The sequence below is a fragment of the Caretta caretta genome, chromosome 1 (assembly GCF_965140235.1).
Source record: "Caretta caretta isolate rCarCar2 chromosome 1, rCarCar1.hap1, whole genome shotgun sequence".
Classification (NCBI taxonomy): Eukaryota; Metazoa; Chordata; order Testudines; family Cheloniidae; genus Caretta; species Caretta caretta.
In genome coordinates, this window is record NC_134206.1 from 130,968,527 (window position 1) to 130,990,465 (window position 21,939).

At 40.9% G+C, this 21,939-nt stretch overlaps 1 protein-coding gene across 8 annotated transcripts in view; it reads left to right on the forward strand.

Annotated features, from left to right (window-relative positions):
- STS (steroid sulfatase) overlaps nt 1-21,939 on the forward strand; it is a 186,951-nt gene that overhangs the window by 31,065 nt on the left and 133,947 nt on the right. For 7 of the 8 annotated variants that reach the window (XR_012669478.1, XM_075131164.1, XM_048860220.2 and 4 more), the window contains 3 exons: nt 14,803-14,955; nt 16,763-16,884; nt 19,801-19,923. Coding sequence is in view for 7 of the 8 variants with exons in the window: in XM_075131164.1 (XP_074987265.1) it covers nt 14,803-14,955; nt 16,763-16,884; nt 19,801-19,923 (398 nt within the window). In the remaining variant the exon portion in view is untranslated. The remainder of the gene's footprint in view (nt 1-14,802; nt 14,956-16,762; nt 16,885-19,800; nt 19,924-21,939) is intronic. The other variant, XM_075131163.1, reaches the window with a different exon arrangement.

A 21,939-nucleotide genomic window follows, 5' to 3' on the forward strand; every position in this document is an offset into this window, starting at 1 on the left:
GAATAACTAATACATCTGAGCTATACTGAAATGAAAACACAGTTAAGATTAGGTATTTTAGTTTTACTGCAGGGTAAACTTGCCAACATCAACCCAGAGGGGTTATAGGTAGGGCCCTACCAAATTCCGGCCATGAAAAACGCGTCACGGACCATGAAATCTGGTCTTTTGTGTGCTTTTACCCTATAATATAAAGATTTCATGGGGGAGACCAGCGTTTCTCAAGTTGGGGGTCCTGACCCAAAAGGGAGTTGAAGTGGGGTCACAAGATTATTTTAGGGGGCTCTGAAGGCAGCGCCGCCACCAGCAGCACTGCAGAAGTAACTATAGCAGTATCGCAACTTCCACTACAATAACCTTGTGACCCCCACCACAACTCCTTTTTGGGTTAGGACCCCTACAATTACAACACCATGAAATTTCAGTTTTAAATAGCTAAAATCATGAAATGTACTATTTTTTTAAATCCTATTACCGTGAAATTGACCAAAATGGACCATGAATTCGGTAGGGTTCTAATTATATGGCAGTTTACCTCATGGTTTACCTCATGGTGAAACTAGGTGCCTAGTCTTCTCTGTATTTTTACCTCAATATAGTTACTCCCAGGTTTAAAAAAAACCCACCTTTTTTAGCAGTGGGGACCAGGGCAGATACAGAAGTACTGGTTAAGGAGATTAAAGGCCATCATACAATAGGAGTTACATAAAAGTGGCACACAGCTGCATAAGAAGAGCCCCATCCACAATTAATGCTAGGTGTTTTAGAAAAGATAAAAAGATGTCTGAAGCTGAACAGCATGGGAGTAATAGTTCTGGAAATTGTAAGTGGGACCTGTACAGGGATGTGGACTTTCTCCGTAATAAATCTGAAGACTTAGAAAATAGGAGTACTCTCATGAACATAGCTGGTGTCCTGGAGGACACAGAAAGAAGGTGAAAATATAATTTCCTTTGTCCAAAATTCATTTAAGGATATTTTGAAAAAGGATACAAATTCCCTGTTTGTTGAATTCAAACACACCCACAGAGTGCTTCACTCCAGATAATGAGTCCCCAAGAGCAGTTATTGAGAAACTGCTCAGCTCCCAGAAAAAAAAAAATACTCAGGGAAAGCAAGACAATGGAAAAGGTGTCTTTTCAGAACAGTCAGCTTTTTTTCTTTTTTCTATGCCTAGGCTTTGGTGTAGAAACATTCAGAAGGAAAGGAAGGGAAATAAATATAATGATAATCTAATGAAAAATGAGGCTCGTCGTGCTGTGTGGGACCGTATCAAGTTAACCTTTATATGTTAAGGGAGGACACAGTTTCCCAACACTCCTCAGGATTTTAAAGATTTCCTACGTTCTCCACCTAACTTCCTAAAAGAAAAGACAGACACAAGCAGCTGGATTTCTACCTATAAGTCCCACAAAAAAACACCTGACACATCATGGCTTGGATTTCAGTTTTTCTGTATTGTTCTAACTAAAGAGCCTTGTGTCTACATTGTTTATTCAAGACTTATTTCTATCAGGTTCTGTAGAACATACTTGGCCTCCTCGTGTATCTTCAGCAGATTTATTTTTTTTTAACTTGCAGAATGCATTACTATTTCAGAGATCATTCTTTTTAATACTTGGTTGTTGTCTAATCCTATTATGTTTCAGTTGTGTCCTCAAATGTTTTGCCTGGTTAAACATATTCATAATTCATTCTTTTCCTTGACGTTAAAGGGAGTAACTTGATGGTTCCTACTGTGCATTTACTGAAACTTATTTTTCTCTAAAATATGATTATGCTATTAGATGTTGACAAAACCCAGTTAATATCCGAGCATTCCAGTTTTTGTTTTTTTTTAATGGTTTTGCCCCTCTCCTGGCATACCTTCAGGATATTTTTCTCCTTTACTATGATACATTTTACAAGCAACCTTTTCCATATAAGTACTGTGTAGTTCTTCAGTCTTTTTTTCTGTGTGCATATGTTTTTTTTTAAAGGTATGTAAAAAACTATATTTCCTTCCTGTTTGGATGTTCTCCATAATGTAAGGCCATGACCATCCGTTTCCAAAAATAGTTTCCATTACTCATGTCTGACTTTCAAGACTCTTCACGGTTTTATGTGTTATTTATGGGCCCAGTCCTGATGCAACACGAGTAACTTTACACGTGTGCATAATGGTTTGCAGGATGGTTTCCATAGTTCTTTAAATGTTAATAGCATGAATTAACCTATTTTTAAAAAATACAAGAATATAATATCAGGAGACCTACAACTGTGGTCTTCACAGACCCCAAAGACTACCTAGGAGCTGTTGTGACCAAGGATCATGAAAACCTATGAGCTTTGTTTTGACAGAGTTTCAGCCCTTGCCATTGACTTGCATTTTGAAGACTTTCTCTGCAATGAAAAAGGCTAGAAACTTTTTTTTAAATGAATGTTGGGATTAGCCTTGGGAGGGAGGGGCTCATTGGCCATGGGGTCTTTGGACCACCAAAGCCAGCTCCGTATTTTAGCCCTCTACCTTCCATTCTGCCCTAAGTGGCTGTTCTGTTATGGAATTGGTAGAATTTAGAAACACAGTAAACTTTATTATCTAAAATTAGACATTTTTCCTTAAGAGTTTTCTAAACATCTCACTATGTTCGTTTTTGCTGATGTGGATGCTGGAATGGAGGCTGCTTCATTTTTCCCTCAGCTCTGTTCCATCAACATTTAAGGATGGGTTATTATTTTAATAAACAAAAAATTGTGCTGAGATGCACCTTCTTGGAACCCCCATAAAGCGTTTAACAGAGATGGGCACAACCCAAGACCGTGGATCTACACCCTCAAGATTTCTTTTCTGTCATAATGTATGTGTTTTGAGGAAATTGACATGACCTAGCCATTTTAGAGTGACATCATGATCATTTTTTGAGAATTTGGATCTTCTGGAAGCATCAGGTCTTTGAACATATTTGATTAAATTGCAGTTTGGTGCTTCTGGTGGAACAAGCAGCGTGTTTTTGCATCATGTTACATGAGACTTCTGTGTCGCAATGGGGGAAAGCCTCTTGACTCTAATTCTTAATGACTTAGGACCAGATGTTCAAAGGTATTTGAACACCTACAGATGCAGATAGGTGCTCAGTGAGATTTTCAGGATAGGCACCCAACTACCATTGAAATTAATTTTACAGAGGCCCCCAGAACATAATTACCCCACCCTAAACAGAACTAATTAATTCCCCTGCTAGGAGCCACGTAATGGCTGTGGGGCAATGCTCAGCTAATAGGGACAGGAAAGGAGGCTTCATTCATTCAGACATGTCCCTTCCTTCTATTCATCCTGCCTCCTCAAGTATGCTCTATGGTTGTAGGAGGGGGTACCACCGTGCATCTGTCCACCCCTCCCAAACCAGTTGGAAAAAAGCTATGAGGAAGGTGAGGGGAGAAAAAGGAGAAACACACGTTACCAGTTTTGCCCATTACTTTTCGGTGCGCTCATTTATTAGGTTTCAGAGTAGCAACCGTGTTAGTCTGTATTCGCAAAAAGAAAAGGAGTACTTGTGGCACCTTAGAGACTAATTTGTTAGTCTCTAAGGTGCCACAAGTACTCCTTTTCATTTATTAGGGTTACTTTTCTGGGATGGGGGGGGTTCTATACTTCTATCAATGTACTGCTTGTGTCACTTGTGTGCTCATATGGACCTCTACTTTTCCCTGCTGCAAGTTCCCTCCCAATGAAGCTATCCTGCAGAACCTAGGTTCCCCAGTGCTCAGTTCTTCAGCCCCAGAATCAGATGAACACACACACACTCTAACAGAGCACATCTGAGAGGACCGGGTCAATCAGCACTCCTAAGATGACCTCTTATATGTCCCTGGACTCAGTAGGCTGGATCAAACAGCACCTCCAAACTGTCACCTTCATATGCCTTGGGCACCGCACCACAATAGAGTACACCTTAGCACGCTGGGTTGAGCAGCACTTTCAATCTGCCACCCTCATATGTCCCAGGTTCAGCATGTCTTTATCCCCACTTTCACGTTACAATTATTCTGGTAGTAACCCACTTGATGAGCAAACCCCACAGGATTTTTGGGTGCTGCAGGGATCTTTAGCTTAGGTACGAGGAACGTTGCTGCAGAGTGAAAGAGGAAACCAAAAAAAACACCCATGGGGGCGGGGGAGAGAGTGAGAGAAGCAACCAGCTTAATCATTAAAGTTATTTATTGCCAAGTAATAACCATAGGGAAGCCAAACAAACAAAACAGTTATAATATTAAATCTAACTTAAATTTGATTATAAAAGTCAGGTTTAGAAAACTATAACTGATCACACAAGTCAGGGTCAGAAGGCTATGCCTAGAGAGAGAGAGAGAGAGAGCTGGGTTCTCACCACTCCATGAAGCTTGAATCGATCAGGGGTCCCAGGTGATGGTGGTAGCTCAGGGTCCTGAGTGCTGGAGACAAGCAGAGCCCTCAGCATGATCAGTCAGAAGAAGAAGTCCCAGTGGAACTGATGCGGATTTTGAATCCAGGCAGCAGAACACTTACTTGAGCATAGGTAGTGGTTTTTTGTAGAGAAACAACAATGGTTGGAATTTTGTTTTTGCAGAATCGTCTGGATTAAGTGTGTTTTGCTAACAGTGACATCTTTTTTGTGGCTGTTAGAACTTCATATTGAAATACTAGCCAGTTAAAATCACGTTTGGCATAGTATTCATGTATATCACAGAATATTTTTGAAGTGAGTATCTTTAAATGTTTATTTTAGCAAACCTCCCAGTAGAAAGCATGTGAAACATTTTATCAGAGGATTCTGCAGATTTCTATATAAAAGGAATAGTTTAGAGATAAATCACTTAAACTGAATAAAACTGTAGGGAGATTGTGTGTGTGAAGGGTTTTTTGTAGCAATTGTAGCGACAGCTGCTGCATGTTCCTATAATAATCCAGTTGATGACAAGGAGCTAATTGGTGAGAAAACTGGGCACATTTCTAATTTTGTTAAGAGAAACAGGACAAATCTTTAGCTTCTGCATGAGGTGTCAAAATATATTGTGCAGAAGACAGAACATTTGTAATGAAAAGAAATGTTTGGTAGATCCATGTGAAGTAAAAACAGCTATACATATGCATTTCTATACATTAGAGTTTATTAGAAAAAAGGATTTCTGTGTGTGAAATGAAATCTATCATTCTGAAAGCAGTAACATGAATTATGAAGGAAGGTAACATTAAGATGGGTACTGTTTTTTAAAAAAAATGTAAAAATTATATTTGGATGAAATATTTTTTTTAACTATTTGAAATTCTTATATTTCCATTAAATGGTATTTAATCTGATTATATAAACATTACAGTTTCAAATAAATAGAAATCCAGTGTTTGATACTATCTGTCTTAGGTTCTTATATGGCTCCCATTGCTGATAAACACCCCGTGAGGTAGACAATTCCTATTATCCCCATTTTATAGATGAGGAACTGAGGCACAGAGAGGCTAAGTGACTTGCCCAGAGTCACACAGGAATTGTGTGGCAGAGCGTGGACGTGAAACAAGGCATCTCAAGTCCAAGAGCAGTATCCTACTTGCTGGCCAGCCTTCCTCACCCTTTAATTTATCCAGTTAAATTACCTGTTCTCAGATACTACAAATTATCTGTATTCTTACTGGGTCTTATCTTTATGTCTTTCTCACGCTGTAATGTTCTGTGGTCTTCTGTAAATGAACCATCCACCTTAATATTTTACCTTTTTAAAATATGGGATTACAGCAGCCCAGACTGTCTTTCTAAGGGAGACTAACATGGGTGAAATCCTAATCGCGTTGACTTCAGTGGGGCCAGGATTTTACTCCAAGTGTTTATTGCTAAGCTGAAGCAGGTGTTATCTTTTGGTTATGTGAGTTTCTATTGAAGTCTCAAACTTAACAGGCACCACTTTTGTTCCAACACACAAAGAACCCCTTTCCCATACTAGAATTGATCAGCTTTAAATTCATTTATAGGCATTGCCATGGTGTGTATCGCTGTAGTATTTGAATGTCTAGATATTACAGGCATACTTGCCAATATCTGAGAAGCGTTACAAAGGGCAGTTCTCCTTATAAACCAGGAATGTGTGAGAAACTAGTTGCAGCATCCACTGGACTGTTGTCTATGCATTCTAGTGGATTTTGAGGCCTGATTCTCCACTGGTGTGTCCACTTACACTTGTGCGAAAGTGGGCTTAAAGTAAAACACCATTGACTCAGAATAGTAGTGTGTTACATCCATTTTGCACAGGTGTAAATGAATATACAAGGTAATGCAGGATCAGATCCTAGATATTTTTTCTTGGAAAAATATAAACAAAACCTTTCAATGTTTCCCCTTTTGAATTCGTGCCTTATTTGGAAAAATTGCATTTGCATTCTTACCCAACCAAAGCTATCTTCCTCCTTCTCCTTCAAGGCTCCCCTTTCTCCCCCGACTCCCAAGTCCTTCCCTTCTATTCTCATTGCTTCCCAGTGGCTTTTTACCCTTTTTTCTTCAGCAGCTGCCAGTGGCTTCCTCGTCTTCTTAATCATAATGTATTTCTTCCTTTCCGCACATATCTGTCTCTTTTTCCTGCTCCTTTTCCGAAGAGAGGTGGAGATTGCTATTACTGGGACTGGTTGAATGAGTGTTATGTTCATTTGCTCTCACTGCAAGGACCACAGATATTGTCAGGAGCAGAAAGGAAGCCCTGGTCAGGAGAGTATCTGAGGAGTGTATTCAGACAGCTGTCCCTGCAGTGATGGGACATAGACATTGAAGCACCATGGTGGTTTGATATCTGAACAATCAGAGAACCAAGATAATAGCTGAGGCTGTCCTCACCAGGGATCTACAGGCTGGTACCAGCCAAATTGGGACTTCTAGCAAATGCACAAAGGAAGATGCTCTAGAAATATTTCTAAGGGAACAGCTATCACCAGCTCTTTCTTATAGACGATATTTCAAAAATAAGGGTATGAAGAAGATACGTGATACTCCTAGTAGAAGATGTTAGAGTTTCGTGTTGAAAGTTACAATCTTATCAGTTTCAAATATTAGAAATTGTTTTATTGTATTATGTGGTTTACAGTTTTATGTTTCTATCCAGACTCAAGATCTTACTGAAATAAAGATATGAAAGATAGTGATCAGCCTGCTTCTAAGTTACGGCCTCCATTTATTGTACTACTTTGATACTGGAAACCAAAATACTGTCGATATTTTGATTTTCATTAACAACACCTTTGTCCTGTTCACTGTTGGCTAAATGCCTCACCAGAGGTTCAAAAAGACTTTCTTGTTCTGGATCATATACTCCAACTAAAATACAGGCTTGTCTTTTTTCAATTAGCTTAAACCTTTGAAATTTAGTGTTTGTGAAAGTTGTCAAAACATATCCTGATATGCTTGATTTCATATAAAACGATGTTTCTGTTAGTGCTGCAAGTACACGTCTGGATTTTAATATCATAAGAGTGGTTACACAAGAGTGGGAAATCAAACAGGATAAATAATGTTTAGCTGATTGCTACAGCTTGAATGATTTGCAGAGTTTTTATGATTACTTTGTTCCTTCAACTTATATTTCTGAACATGTCACAGTAGTTTCACCTGCAGAGCAACACATTCAAGCGTCAAGCCGAACAGAGCAGTCCAGAATTAGACTGTGCCCCCTAAATTGTTAAAGCGATGCTGAGTTGTCTTTCAACAGGGTTCCTTGTGATGTTAGAGAGTGCCTAGTAAATTTTACAGCTTACATGAAAAATTATGGTAATTCCCAGAGGGGGTGACTTAGTGGACTAATATTTAAACTTTGCAATATCTGCACTCCCTAGAACCATATGTTCCAATGCTAGCAAGATTCTATCATGCTTTGGAGGTTAAAAATATGGTCTTACCTACTGTTTGCTGTTTAGGGGGAAGAATAGCATGTGACCTTGTGATTAGACTGTATCATACGCATATGAACAAGAGTAGCAAATTAAGGTTGCACAGGGAAGCTTAATTCTGGTGTCTGCTAACTTTTAAATGCTTGATTTTGCAACCTTAATAATGTTCTTGTAACATACTTTTTTGTGTGTAATTTCTGAGATGCTTTTTAAAAAACAAACTGAAAAAAATCATATTTACACCCACGTGGGCCATCCGGAGGAACTTTTAGTTCCACTATGCAGACCTCTGCCACTCAAGTTAATAGAGTAATTGATAGAGATATTAGGTTTTCACCCTATATGTGGACAAGCACTAGAGGGGAATGAGACATATACTTGTCAGTTGGTTTCACAGATACTTGCTGACAGCAGAGAAATGGTGAGACTCGGGAATCTTGGGTTCCATTCCAAACTCCGGAGGGAAGTCTATCTAGTGGGTACAGACTTTTCTGCAGCATCCCCTCCAACCTGTCCATGGTCCAGTCCTGTCTCTCCCCCCTGGCTCCTCATCCCAGACCCATTCTCCTCACCTAATTATTCCCAGTCTCCTCTCCTCAGGATTCTTATCTTATTCTCCTTGCCCAGACAATCCCAGTCACCTCCTCCTGGAACCTTGTTCCACCCGCAACTTTCTGTAACCACTCCTCTTCCCCACATGTTCCCCATCCACTACTTCTTCCCCAGTATGTTTGCACAGCCAGTTCTAGTTCTTTTCTTGTTCCTTATTAGATTGTTCTCCTTTCCCCCGGCCACACAGATTCCCAGTCCCTGTCTTTGCCTAGCCAGTCACAGTCTCCCCGATGGTTCCTTGCTCAACCTCTCTCTCCATCATCCTCTGACTCCCCATCTTCCATCCAATTTCCATCCCTGACTCCCAGTTCCAGTCTCCTTGACCAGCTGGTCTCAGAGTCCCTTGTCCACCAACCCCCTTCCCAGCCTCTAGTTCCAGTTTGTCCTTCCTCCTCAAGTTACTTGTCCCAATCTATCCTCTCCCACCATGTCTAGCCCTTGTCCCTCCTTCATTTGAGATATGACAAGTCCCTCCTCTTTGCAGAATGGACCCAGCAAGGTGACAATTGTGAGCACAGCAAAGACAGGTCCCTGTTCTCAGTTACAGTGCCCAGACCTGGTGTCAAGATTCCTTCCCCATTCTGAACTCTAGGGTACAGATGTGGGGACCTGCATGAAAAAACCCCAAGCTTATTTTTACCAGCTTAGGTTAAAACTTCCCCAAGGTACAAACTATTTTACCATTTGCCCCTGGACTTTTTTGCTGCCACCACCAAGCGTCTAACAAATATATAACAGGGAAAGAGCCCGCTTGAAAACATCTTTCCCCCCAAAATCCTCCCAAATCCTACACCCCCTTTCCTGGGGAAGGCTTGATAAAAATCCTCACCAATTTGCATAGGTGAACACAGACCCAAACCCTTGGATCTTAAGAACAATGAAAAAAGCAATCAGGTTCTTAAAAGAAGAATTTTAATTGAAGAAAAAGTAAAAAAATCACCTCTGTAAAATCAGGATGGTAAATACCTTACAGGGTAATCAGATTCAAAACATATAGAGAATCCCTCTATGCAAAACCTTAAGTTACAAAAAGATACAAAAACAGGAATATACATTCCATTCAGCACAACTTATTTTATCAGCCATTTAAACAAAACAGAATCTAATGCATATCTAACTAGATTGCTTATTAGCCTGCATTCCTGCTCTGGTCCTGGCAAAAGCAGCACACAGACAGAGAGAGCCTTTATTTCTCCCCCCATCTCCAGCTTTGAAAGTATCTTGTCTCCTCACTGGTCCTTTTGGTCAGGTGCCAGCGAGGTTATCCTAGCTTCTTAACCCTTTACAGGTAAAAGGGTTTTTCCTCTGACCAGGAGGGATTTAAAGGTGTTTACCCTTCCCTTTATATTTATGACACCTGGCATGGCCTACAGCAGCCCAGAGTGGCAACTGCACGAAAAGTCCTGCTCAGCCCTGGTCTGGAACAAGTTCAGTGCATTGGTAGTGCGTGAGATTTTTTGAGGGAGAGGCTACACCCAGGAGCACCTGAAGCTCCCTAGAAGTGGGGAGGCCACCGGTGCCTGGGGTGTGGCCCTGCCCCCACTCTGCCCCTACCCCCAGGCCCTGCCTGCATTCCGCCCCTTCCCCCAAGGCTCCCCCCACTCTGCCTCTCTCACTGAGGCCCTGCCCTCTTTCCACCTCTTCCTGCTCCCGCTTTGTCTCTTCCCCAAAAGCCCCACCCTTGTTCCATCTCTTCTCATCCCCACTCTGCCTCTTCCTCCTAGGCTCTGTCCCCCGCTTGCTCCTCTCTGCCTCCTCTCTCCCCATCGCTCACCGTTAAGGCAGAAAAAATGTGGAAGGGCATAGCCGTCCCACTTTTAAAAGTGATGTGGCCATGGCCCTCTTGCTCCCCTTGTTACAGTGCCCCTGTGTCTCCCCTGACACAAAGGTCACCCCCTGCCAAATATCATCCTCTTGTTCCAGAGCATGGCTGCAGTAGAACTTCTCACAGAAAAGGCTGCCAGAATTTTTTAACATGTCCAAAACAATATATTTTTCACTAGCCTCATTCTGTGAAATGGCACAACCATTTTAGCTGCAGCTTTCCCAAAATATTCAGCCTGAGGCAGACATGCAGCATGGAAAATTTCAGACTGAATAGTTAGAGTTTGGCCCAGATATAAGAAACTGAGAACAAGGTCTTATAATGAGAAGTGATGGGTGACTTAATAGATGTTGTTACCAACTATGCCTATAATACTGTATGGTCCATTGTGGTGTATTTTGTGGACTTAGAGGGAGAGATGGGATAGAATCTTTGTTTCCAACAGAGGATCCAGAGCCCATGAAAATCACTTCTAACTCTTAGCTCTGTGCTTTAAATTGGGATTGTGTCTCTGTTAAGGAAACAACAGAGGTAGAACTCAGTGAGATGAAGGATGTAAATCACTTATCTGATTCAGCTGGGCTTATGGGGAAAAGATAGTGCCCTTTTTATGTGAGGCCCCTGTAGAAATAGGAACTGGATATTTTATATATTATCTTAAAAACCTGTAAAAAAATTTCCACAGGCAGGATTTCTTATCTGACTACAAGCTGGGGCAACCAGGTCAACTATTAACAAAGGTCAATGCTGCTAACTAGAAGAATCACTCAACAGTCTTTCTGTTTGCTAACAAGACAGAAATGTTTGGAGAAGGATTGAGACACACTGTAGTTTGATTCCAGCTCTGAAGAATCCACACTACATATAGTGACACACGCTACAGATTAGAAAGCATTATAGACTGATAAATCATCAGAGGTGAAAGGATAGTTATGTATTAGAGGTAGTTGGGGTATGTATTTGTTCTCCTAAAAAACGTTGATGAAAGCAACAAAATGTTCATTTTCATTAAAGTTTTTCTTCAAGTTTTCATTGAAAACCCAACCCCCGGTATGGCCCGAATACTGAAATGTTAGGGCGTGGGATGGTCAAGAAAAAAAATATTCAGGTTTTGTCTGAGATTTTTTCAGTTTTTGGTTTCTGAAAAGTATGTGTGTGGGGGAAATTCTCAACAGACCCCCTTGTCTTCTCCCTCCTCAAAAAAATTATTTGTAAACAGACATGCTAAATATGAGTCAACACTGTTGCAAAAAAAAAAAAAGACCAACATTCTGGGACGTATAAGCAAGACATGTGAAGTAATTCTTCTACTGCATACTGATAAGGCCTCAACTAGAGTATTGTGTCCAGTTCTGGGCAGCACATTTCAGGAAAGATGCGGACAACTCAGAGAAAGTCCAAAGAAGAGAAACAAAAATGATTAAAGGTTTAGAAAACGTGACCTATGATGAAAGATTGGGAAAAAAAATGGATTTGTTTAGTTTGGAGAAGAGAAGACTGTGGGGAGAACATGACACCAATCTTCAAGTACATAAAAGGCTGTTACAAAGAGGAGGGTGAAAACCTCTAAGGATAGGGCAAGAAGCAATGGGCTTAAATTGCAGCAAGGGCAATTTAGGCTGGATAATAGGAAAATCTTCCTAACTTCAAGGTGGTTAAGCACTGGAATAAATTGCCTTTGGAGGTTGTGGAATATCCGTCTTTGGAGGTTTTTAAGAACAGGTTAGACAAACACATGTCAGGAATGGTCTAGTTATTATGTATCTGCTTTGAGTGCAGTTATCTGCTTTGAGTGCAGAAGATTGGGCAAGATGATCTATTGAGGTCCCTTCCAGTTCTACACTTCTGTGATTTTATGATTGTAATAGCAATAGAAAGCATTTGTGAAAGTCTGTGCAGGAAGAACACAGTGATAGATTTACTACCTAATAGCTCTTGTTTAAAAGTAATTTAAGAATATTTTAAATACTATTTAAATGTTTCTTTTTTTGTACTATATGTACAGATATATATACACTAAACAATTGAGTGGTACTCTGTCTTTAAATGAGACTGAGAGCTCAAGGTGAGGGTTTTGAGTATCATAGCCCCGGGTTTGATTCTGTGTAATGTTCACTGAAAGGTCCTGGAAAAGATAGAACTTTGGTCTGTGCCTCAATAAAGAGTTAAATGGAGGTTTCAAAAAGGAAATATAATAGGAGCTGTACATAACTTGCCCCCATCGTGCCTTACCTAGTCCTACTCGGGTCTCTCTCTTTTGACTCAAAGAGTATAAGCTTCCGTTAAAACAGATTGTAATTTTAGCTGCATAGTGCTGGAGTATCGCAAACCCTTAAGGTACCTATAGCGTGCCAGGTATACCACAACTCGGAGGCAAGTACTGATGGTGTTTCAGCTGCTAGGCCTGGTGTGCCCGCTTGTAGGTGCTAGCCCTGGCTTGACCCAGTAATCACTCAGACACATGGCTAAGTGAAAATGATATCTTGCTAGGACTGGCAGGAAAAGGAAAGGTTGCAAATGCGGTACATGGAGAGGCCTAAACAGTTACAGTTCGAAATGAGCAATAGGGGGTTTTTGTTTGGGTCACTGGGGTCAATCCAATGGAGAGTAGAGCTCTTAGTGCCTTGGGTGGCCTCTCTATTAAAAGGCTCTAGGAGAAGTAAATAGGAGCTTTCAGGTCTCCAGGCCAGGTTCAGTTAGTGGTGTATCTCTCATTGGGGCCTCTTTACCCTGGCTCCCTGCCCAGTCACTGCTGCTCCCCGATGAGTCCCACAGACCTGCACCCACCTGTGATGCCTGGAATGCAGTTACTCAGGTTTCTTCTCTTCAACTTCTGACTAGCCATGCCACTGCCTCCCAAAATTGCCCAGTAACTTCCTGGTTCAGCGTCCTTCCTCCTACCTGGTCAGGAAGAAGAGGATGCGCAGTGGGAAGAGGTTGATGGGAAATTGTAGTTCATGATAATATTTATAGGAGTACTTGTGGCACCTTAGAGACTAAAAATTTATTTGAGCATAAGCTTTTGTGGGCTACAGCCCACTTCATCAGATGCATAGAATGGAACATATAGTAAGAAGATATATATACATACAGAGAACATGAAAAGGTGGAAGACAGACCAGTCCTCTCTTACAGACAGCTCCCCAACCTGAAGGAAATACTCACCAGCGACCACACACCACACAACAAAAACACTAACCCAGGAACCTATCCTTGCAACAAAGCCCGATGCCAACTCTGTCCACATATCTATTCAAGGGACACCATCATAGGACCTAATCACATCAGCCACGCCATCAGGGGCTCATTCACCTGCACATCTACCAATGTGATATATGCCATCATGTGCCAGCAATGCCCCTCTGCCACGTACATTGGCCAAACCAGACAGTTTCTACGCAAAAGAATAAATGGACACAAATCTGACATCAGGAATCATAACATTCAAAAAACAGTAGGAGAACACTTCAACCTCTCTGGTCACTCAGTAAAAGATTTAAGGGTGGCAATTTTGCAACAGAAAAGCTTCAAAAACAGACTCCAATGAGAAACTGCTGAACTGGAATTATTTGCAAACTAGATACCATTAACTTGGGCTTGAATAGAGACTGGGAGTGGTTGGGTCATTACACAAATTGAATATATTTCCCCATGTTAAGTATCCTCACACCTTCTTGTCAACTGTCTGAAATAGGCCATCTTGATTATCACTACAAAAGTTTTTTTTTCTCCTGCTGATAATAGCTCATCTTAATTAATTAGCCTCTTAGAGTTGGTGTGGCAACTTCCAACTTTTCATGTTCTCTGTGTGTATATATATCTTCTTACTATATGTTCCATTCTATGCAGCTGATGAAGTGGGCTGTAGCCTATGAAAGCTTATGCTCAAATAAATTTGTTCGTCTCTAAGGTGCCACAAGTACTCCTGTTCTTTTTGCGGACACAGACTAACACGGCTGCTACTCTGAAACCTGGTAATATTTATCTTCTTGTCTGGATTTGTAAGCAGTTAAAGATAGGTTTGGGACTCCGTTGTGAATATTCCTTGTTGGACTTTAACTCAACTGACTAACTCATGTGAAGACTTCAAACTGTCTTGTCTTCAACAGGATTGTAATTCATATTAATGAACTCAAGTTACGATATTTATGTATTTATTTATTTTGCTGTGGACACAAGGTCTTTGTACCTTCTTCTAGAAGCAGTGTCTCAGTCTGCTTCCTAACAAAACACTATCCCGCATATTTGTGTTAGAGAGGGAGGGGCCAACACCTGACACACACAATAAAGTATGTACTTAAGAAAAAGGTCAAATTTTCTACCTTGATAGTATGAGTCAACTTAAAAGGCATAATAATTGCTCTTTCTTCACCTTTTGTTCTTACTATAATAAGTGGGGATATGATGGCGCTGAATTAGAGTAACCATTGTGAAGACAAACACTGGTCTTTATCCTTAATATTTCTTACTTGTTCACCACCACTAGGAAGAAGATGAGGATCCTCGTACTTCTACTATTTTATCACTATGCCACAAAGAATGCCAAAAGTTACCAAACTTCAAATCCCAACTTTATTTTAATCATGGTTGATGACCTTGGCATTGGAGATCTGGGATGTTATGGAAACAAAACTTTAAGGTTTGATAAAACAGTTGGAGGAGGGGGAGAGTGTACCATATCTGTGTATAGAGAATAGTGCATGCTTACAGATTTTAAACTTTTAAATACAGTTAGAGCTTCAGCACGGTTTCTTTTGTACAGAAAGATCAATCCTGTTTCTACAGTATGGACTGCTTATATTTGGCTTTCTTTGTGTCTTTACTGTTATAGGAAGAAATTTAGGTAAATATACATAGTCCTCCAAAAAGCTGCATCACAAACAGAAAAAATCAATAAAAGATTGTGGTCCAAGCAAGAAAAATTAATGATAATTTTCTTTTAACATAATTTCAGAAGTATACATATTTTGAAGTAGTCTCAAAATTTTAACTTTGTGGAGAGTTTGTCATTACGCATTTGATTTACTGCAGTTCATCTTTAACTATGGCATGCTAATTAAATCCATTAAAGCAAATGTTAATATAGCTGACTAATTCAGAAATGTCTTCCCAACATGATTGTTGTCACCGGTTAGGTAAGATGTTTCGGTACTGGTGCCAAAAGCAAATAGGCGAAGCCTCCACATTTACATGAGTTTTTTCATGTGTGCGAATCAAAACTATGATTGAGTAGAGTAAAATATAATTTAAAGGCCCTTTCCTGTTAAATGAGTGATTATATATATATGTAAACACTGAACATTTATATTGAAATACAGTATTACAAAATTGGAGCTTTTTAATAATATGAAAAATAACAGAAATATGTTAAATTCCTACAACTCATAATTATAGCTATATGTTTTTAATTATATACAAGACACTATGTAACATATACATATAATTTGGGTACACCATATTGTCAATGTTTTAATAAGGTTTGTGAAACGTGAACAGAATACTACTCCAAGATCAAATGTCTGGTTGTGCATTTAGTGTATTGTAAAAGTTGCAATAGACCAGAGGTGGGCAAACTACGGCCCGCGGGCCACATCTGGCCTGTGGGACCGTCCTCCCGGCTGCTGAGCTCCCAGCCCGCTGTCCCTCCTCCCTCACGCCCGCACACCTCAAAGGCTTTCCAATAAGCCTATCCTGCCGCTCTGAGCGGCATGGTAAGGGGGCGGGGGGAGGGAGGGTTGGCTAAGGGGCAGGAGGTCCCGGGAGGTAGTCAGGGGGCGGTTGGATAGGGTGGTGGTTCAGGAGGCGGGGCGGACAGGAGACAGGGAGCGGGGGGGTTGGATAGGGGGTGGGGTCCTGGGGGGACAGTTAGGGACGCGGGTTCTGGGAGGGGGCGGTCAGGGGACAAGGAGTGGGCGGGTGTTGGATGTCTTGGGGGGCCTATCGGGGCGGGGTGTGGTTGGGACAGTCAGGGGACAAGGAGCAGGGGGGGTTGGATAGGAGGTGGGGTCCCGGGGGGGGATGGATAGGGGCGGGGGTCCCGGGAGGAGGCAGTCAGGGGACAAGGAGTGGGGGGTTGGATGGGTCAGGAGTTCTGAGGGGGGCAGTCAGGGGATGGGAAGTGAGAGGGAGCGGATAGGGGGTGGGGGCAGGCTGTTTCCGGAGGCACAGCCTTCGCTACCCGGCCCTCCATACCGTTTCGCAACCCTGATGTGGCCCTCCGGCCAAAAATTTTGCCCACCCCTGCACTAGACCCATATGTTGACCTTGGTCATCATTTTCAAAAATGCCTAAGTGACTTGGGAGCCTAAATTTCTTTGAAAGTTAGTGCAAATCAGATTCTTAAGACACTGAGGCACTTTTGAAAATTTTATCCCATGAGCTTTAATTTGACCATTTCCAGATAATCGATATGAAATTATTATATATGTTTATATTTTTTTCCCTAGAACCCCCAATATTGACAAGCTAGCTAAAGGAGGAGTGAAATTTACCCAACACATAGCAGCATCTCCACTGTGTACCCCAAGCAGAGCAGCTTTTCTGACAGGCCGATACCCTGTCAGATCAGGTAAAATTCATTAATATTTCATTACCATTTATGTGGAATGGTTTTGCCTCTGACAGGAACTATTTTGCATTTTTTTGTCTTCTGCCCTGGTACTGGCTGCATGTGTCTTTATAATCACTGGATCAGATACTCAGTCAAGTGCCCAGCCAGGCTGTGTGCCTGGGAAAAGAGAGTGAAAAATCTTCACCACCAAGCATATCCATGCCAAGTCCTCCTCTCCTCCTTCATTTTAAGAATCATGCAAGTGCATGCAACTTTAACTTTGGCAGTTCTTGCTTGGCTAAGACTGTGGGTGCTTCACCATGACACCTTAACATTCCCGAATGTGTTTTTTAGCAAGGATTGTTATATTAATCAGATTGCTTGTTCATTAGTGATAACGCATTTCCCGTTCTTGCTTCTGAGAATGAAAGCAAAGCATGTCTCAGGGTCCTGCTTAATACTTGTATGTTCATTCCAATCAAGTAACAAGCTGCAACTGCAGCAGTCAGTGTAACCTGCTGGATTGATTCATAGTTTATTTTGTAAAGGAAGCTAATATGTATTTGTTACCAATAGCACCTGCTATATTTAAAATTGCAAACAGCTTTCCACTGTGACCCTTGTTTTCATGTATTTCTGACTTTCTGAAAAATTCATTGTTTTTAGCTGAAAGTTTCACTGATTGCCCTGCCCTAAGTCATCTTTAATATCTTCATGTATCAATGAAAGAGTAAACATTCTTTTCTGTCTAATTTATAAAAGCTGTTCAATGGAGACTAATTGCAAATACTAGTGGAGACAGAGAACTAGTACCAAAGGACCCTGAGATATCAGAAGCATGTTCAGAAAATAACAAAGTGAGTTTCAACGTGCAATAATTCAGGCTAAAACATCTGAAGGACAGTAATCCAAAACCCAGATATTTAATGGGAGGGAGAAACCTGAAGAAAAGTAATAGCATAACAACAACAACAACAACTAATAATAATTAATAATAATTAATTAATTAATAATCCCCAGCTGGTGTAAAATAGTATGGCCCCAATAACCTTAATGGAGCTACATTGATTTATACCCTAACTGAGGACCTGACCTGAGATATCTAAATATGTCTTCAAATAAAATAAATAAAGTATTTTTGTAGAGAACACAACTACCTATCTTTTGAGCATGTTGATTGTGGGTGCGAAACTGAGGGCTAAGTTGAAAGTAAGGTTGAGATCTCTTTGAAGATTTGGTCCAATAGGTCTTTTCCATTTCTTGCTGCTACAATTACATATATATGGTGGGATCCATGAAGCAACAATGAGCATGTTTATGTGCCTAGAATATCACAGGAACAAGACTGTGATCCACCAAGCTGAGCTAGGTGCCTAGGATCCCTATATAATGAATGGGGAGCTCCTAAGAACGTGGTCCACAGAAGCCAGCACACTAGGTGGGGACCCACCTAAACTAGCCAATGGGAGATGCTGACCAGATGGGTGTGTTCTCAGAGATAGGTGCCTAGGTTCAGGCTGCAGAAAGACACCTTGCTCTGCTTAGCAATCCCCAAATGGGAACCCGCCCCCTGGAGTCAGATGGTTTAGGCATCTAAGTAGGGTGACCAGATAGCAACTGTGAAAAAACAGGACGGGATGGGGAGTAATAGGCATCTATATAAGAAAAAGTCCCCAAAAATGGGACTGTCCCTTTAAAAACAGGACATCTCGTCACCCTACATCTAAGGCATTAGTGAGGGAATGAGTTAGGTGCCTGCTTTTTTCCCACACAAAACACGGATTGCGGGGGAGATGGAGGCAGGGAAGTGGTGGCAGAAAAGTGCTCTAACCACGGAGCCAGTGCTTAATTCATGCCACGGCTTGCCAGGGCTCAGCCCTGGCACCTCTGGGCTTGCTATGTCAGTTATAAATGTAAAAAAAATTGCCTGAGCCCTGGCACCTCTTTCAATTACAAATTAATTACTGCACTGAGCTATGGGATACTCTGATGTAGGGGGAATTGAACCTGGGTCTCCTGTATCCCACGTGAGTGTGCTAACCACTGGGCTGAAAGTTATAAGGTGGGCAGCAACTCCTGCTCTTCCTCAAGGACTTTGAATGGGACCCAATCCAGTATATGCACTCTGAGCACACCTACTGGATTGCGCCAAGCACAAAATTTATGCAGTTGAATGCCTGTCTTTCCCCAGCTTGTGAATCGCTCTGGGGCTTAGGCAGGAGATAGTCATCTGGACACCTAAAGTGAGGCAGCAGTGCACATGCCCAGAGGCAGAAAAGTAAATGCTTGGGGAACTCCTACGCTGCAAAACATAGGTGATGAGCAAGTTTGGGCATCTACAGAGTTCGGCAAGAGTTTTGTGGATCGCAGTGGAGCCAAAACTGGGACTTAGTACTTTTGTGTATCCCACCCTTAGTGCCTTGCTCTGAGGATTTCAAAAATACACTTCAGAAATGTCAATTAACCAAGCCTAACAACATAACCGAGAGGTAGATGGTATTAATAGTTTTACAGGTGAGTAAAATGAGGCAAAGAGATGTTGAGTGAGTTGCCCAAATTCATACAGAGAGTCAGATCTGGAAATAGAACCTTGGAGTGTTGACTGTTGGTCCACTCTAACCATTACCCTGTGGTCCCTGACTTTTAAGGAAAGAAGAAATATTAAATCGTGCAATCCCAAATTCTGCTCTCAGAAGTACAGATATGTCATAGTAATGACCACAGAAATTTTCTGTCTGTTTGGCAGGGCCCACAGTAATTTGAGATTTTTCTCCATCTCTACTTCTCAGCTTTGCATAAAAGTGGAAAAATGACATGATTCAGCAGAAACAGACAATTCCCTGCCATTTGGTGCTATAGCTGCTGGTGGGAAAATGTCATTCTAGTGACACCACTTTTTAAAAAAAGTCTCTCTCTTTTTTTTTTTTTATTTAGGAATGGCTGCATTGTCAAACATTGGTGTCTTCTTGTTTTCTGCCTCTTCTGGTGGACTTCCCCCTGAAGAAATAACTTTTGTGAAGCTTTTGAAGCAGAAAGGCTATTCTACAGCTCTTATAGGTACGACTGTTGATATATGTACAGCAACAACTATGTTATATAATAGCATATGTTTTATTATTCATTTAAATAAAAAGTGCACTTTCTACAGTGCAAGTAGTATTATATCAGTCACACAAAGTTGTTTTCTTCCACAATGCAATGAGTTTACTCCTGTAATACTTTTAGCTCACGAGAACTACAACACATTCAGAGAAAATTTGTGCATATGTGAAGCACTAATAATTTAGATATGTCTTCTTATTGATCTGTATTGACATAATGCATAAGGTCTCAAACATGGGTCAGGGCCCCGTTGTGTAATGCGGTGTACAGACACAGAACAAAAGAAGGCCCCAAAGAACTTACAATCTAAGTTTAAAATGTGACAAGCAGTTGCAATAAACAGACAGTAACACAAAGTAACAGTAGTCACTGCACACCAGCTACTTAACCAATGCTATTATGGCGATTACATAACCAGTACTAATATGTTTGGACAAATAGAGACCGTTTAGGGTTATAGTAATATTTTATTGTATTTAAGTGTATTGCATTTAAATACTGTGACGTGCTTTCCTAATTTGGGCAGTGAGACACTTCATATTGCTTGTGTTGGGAGGTTTCTGTGAGCTGATCACAAATGAAGTTCTATTGTGATTTAAGTATTTGTTATCTACAGGCCAGTCATTAACAGCATCATTTTCAAAGGTGTCTACTAATCTGGATACCTCCCTTTTTAGGTTCCCAAGTAGACATCTAGGGCCTGATTTTTAGAGGTTACTTGACATCATTTTGAGTTGTGGGTTCTTAGTACCTCTAAAAATCAGGCTTAAATGTATTCCAGCTTTTAAAGGAATAAAATAATAAATCCTTGTCAAACTCTTCAAAACAAAGTGGTATGTTCTGACAAATTCAGAACAGGAAAATGTCAGCAGTGTTGTTTAATACAAGCTACGCTGCAAATACAGTAACATTAATATAATTCACAGAGTCACCATAAAAGTTTAACACAGTTTGATTCCCTGCAGTCTGTATACAATTTAAGGCTGCAAACAATTCATTTTTCTGTTTGTAATAAGCAGCCACATTTACTGTAGCTTATTTTCTGGAGGCTGACTTACATAATGCTTACTCTTCTTCACTACTTTCACTGTGACATGACAGCCTTCCATGTAGATCACCAGAAGATCAACATGATGTTATAATGAGGGATTTCCTCCAAGTGTCTAAATGATAAGTTCCGAAACCATAAGATGCAATATTACCATACATTTAAAGCATAATGAAGCCTTCAGAAAATCAAGAAGAGTCTTCAAACTAAGGAAAGAGCATATGTAAATGAAAAAGGGAAATACTGTAGATTTAAATTGCAGAAGACAGATTTCACTGCCCAACATGCCCTTCTCTGCCTGCTGATATTCTCATCATGTCATCTTGGCAGGTCAGGGAGACTTTGCTTGGGTCAGTCTAACTCAGTGGTTCCCAAACATTTATTGTCACAACCTCCACAAGTGACAGATTAATATCTCCATGTTTCCTTGCACCAAGAAGTTGTACTGCCACTGTGTTTTAGTCCATTGTGTCTCATTCCTTTTCTCTCTGCTTTTCTTACTCTCTTGTATTTTTCTTTTCCATCTCTTTCTTTTTTCTTTTATCTTTGATGCACACATTTTCTTGCTTTTTTTAATCTATAAATATATTTTATATGTACAGTTTTATACCTCCTTGCTACCCCCCTCCCCCATCACCTCCAGAAGGCAACATATACACTTAAGTGGCAAATATCCTTTGGTCACTCCATAGATCGGAGTTGTATGTGGTCCCATTGAATGCAGCTCAGCTGTGGAATGATCAAAGAATCTTGAGCTGGCAAGCTGGCATCTGAGCCTATAACCCAGAGGTGGGCAAACTATGGCCCATGGGCCATATCTGTGCAGAGGCACAGCCTTCCCTACCTGGCTCTCCATACCGTTTCACAACCCAGATGTGGCCCTCAGGCCAAAATGTTTGCCCACCGCTGCTCTACTAGCTAGA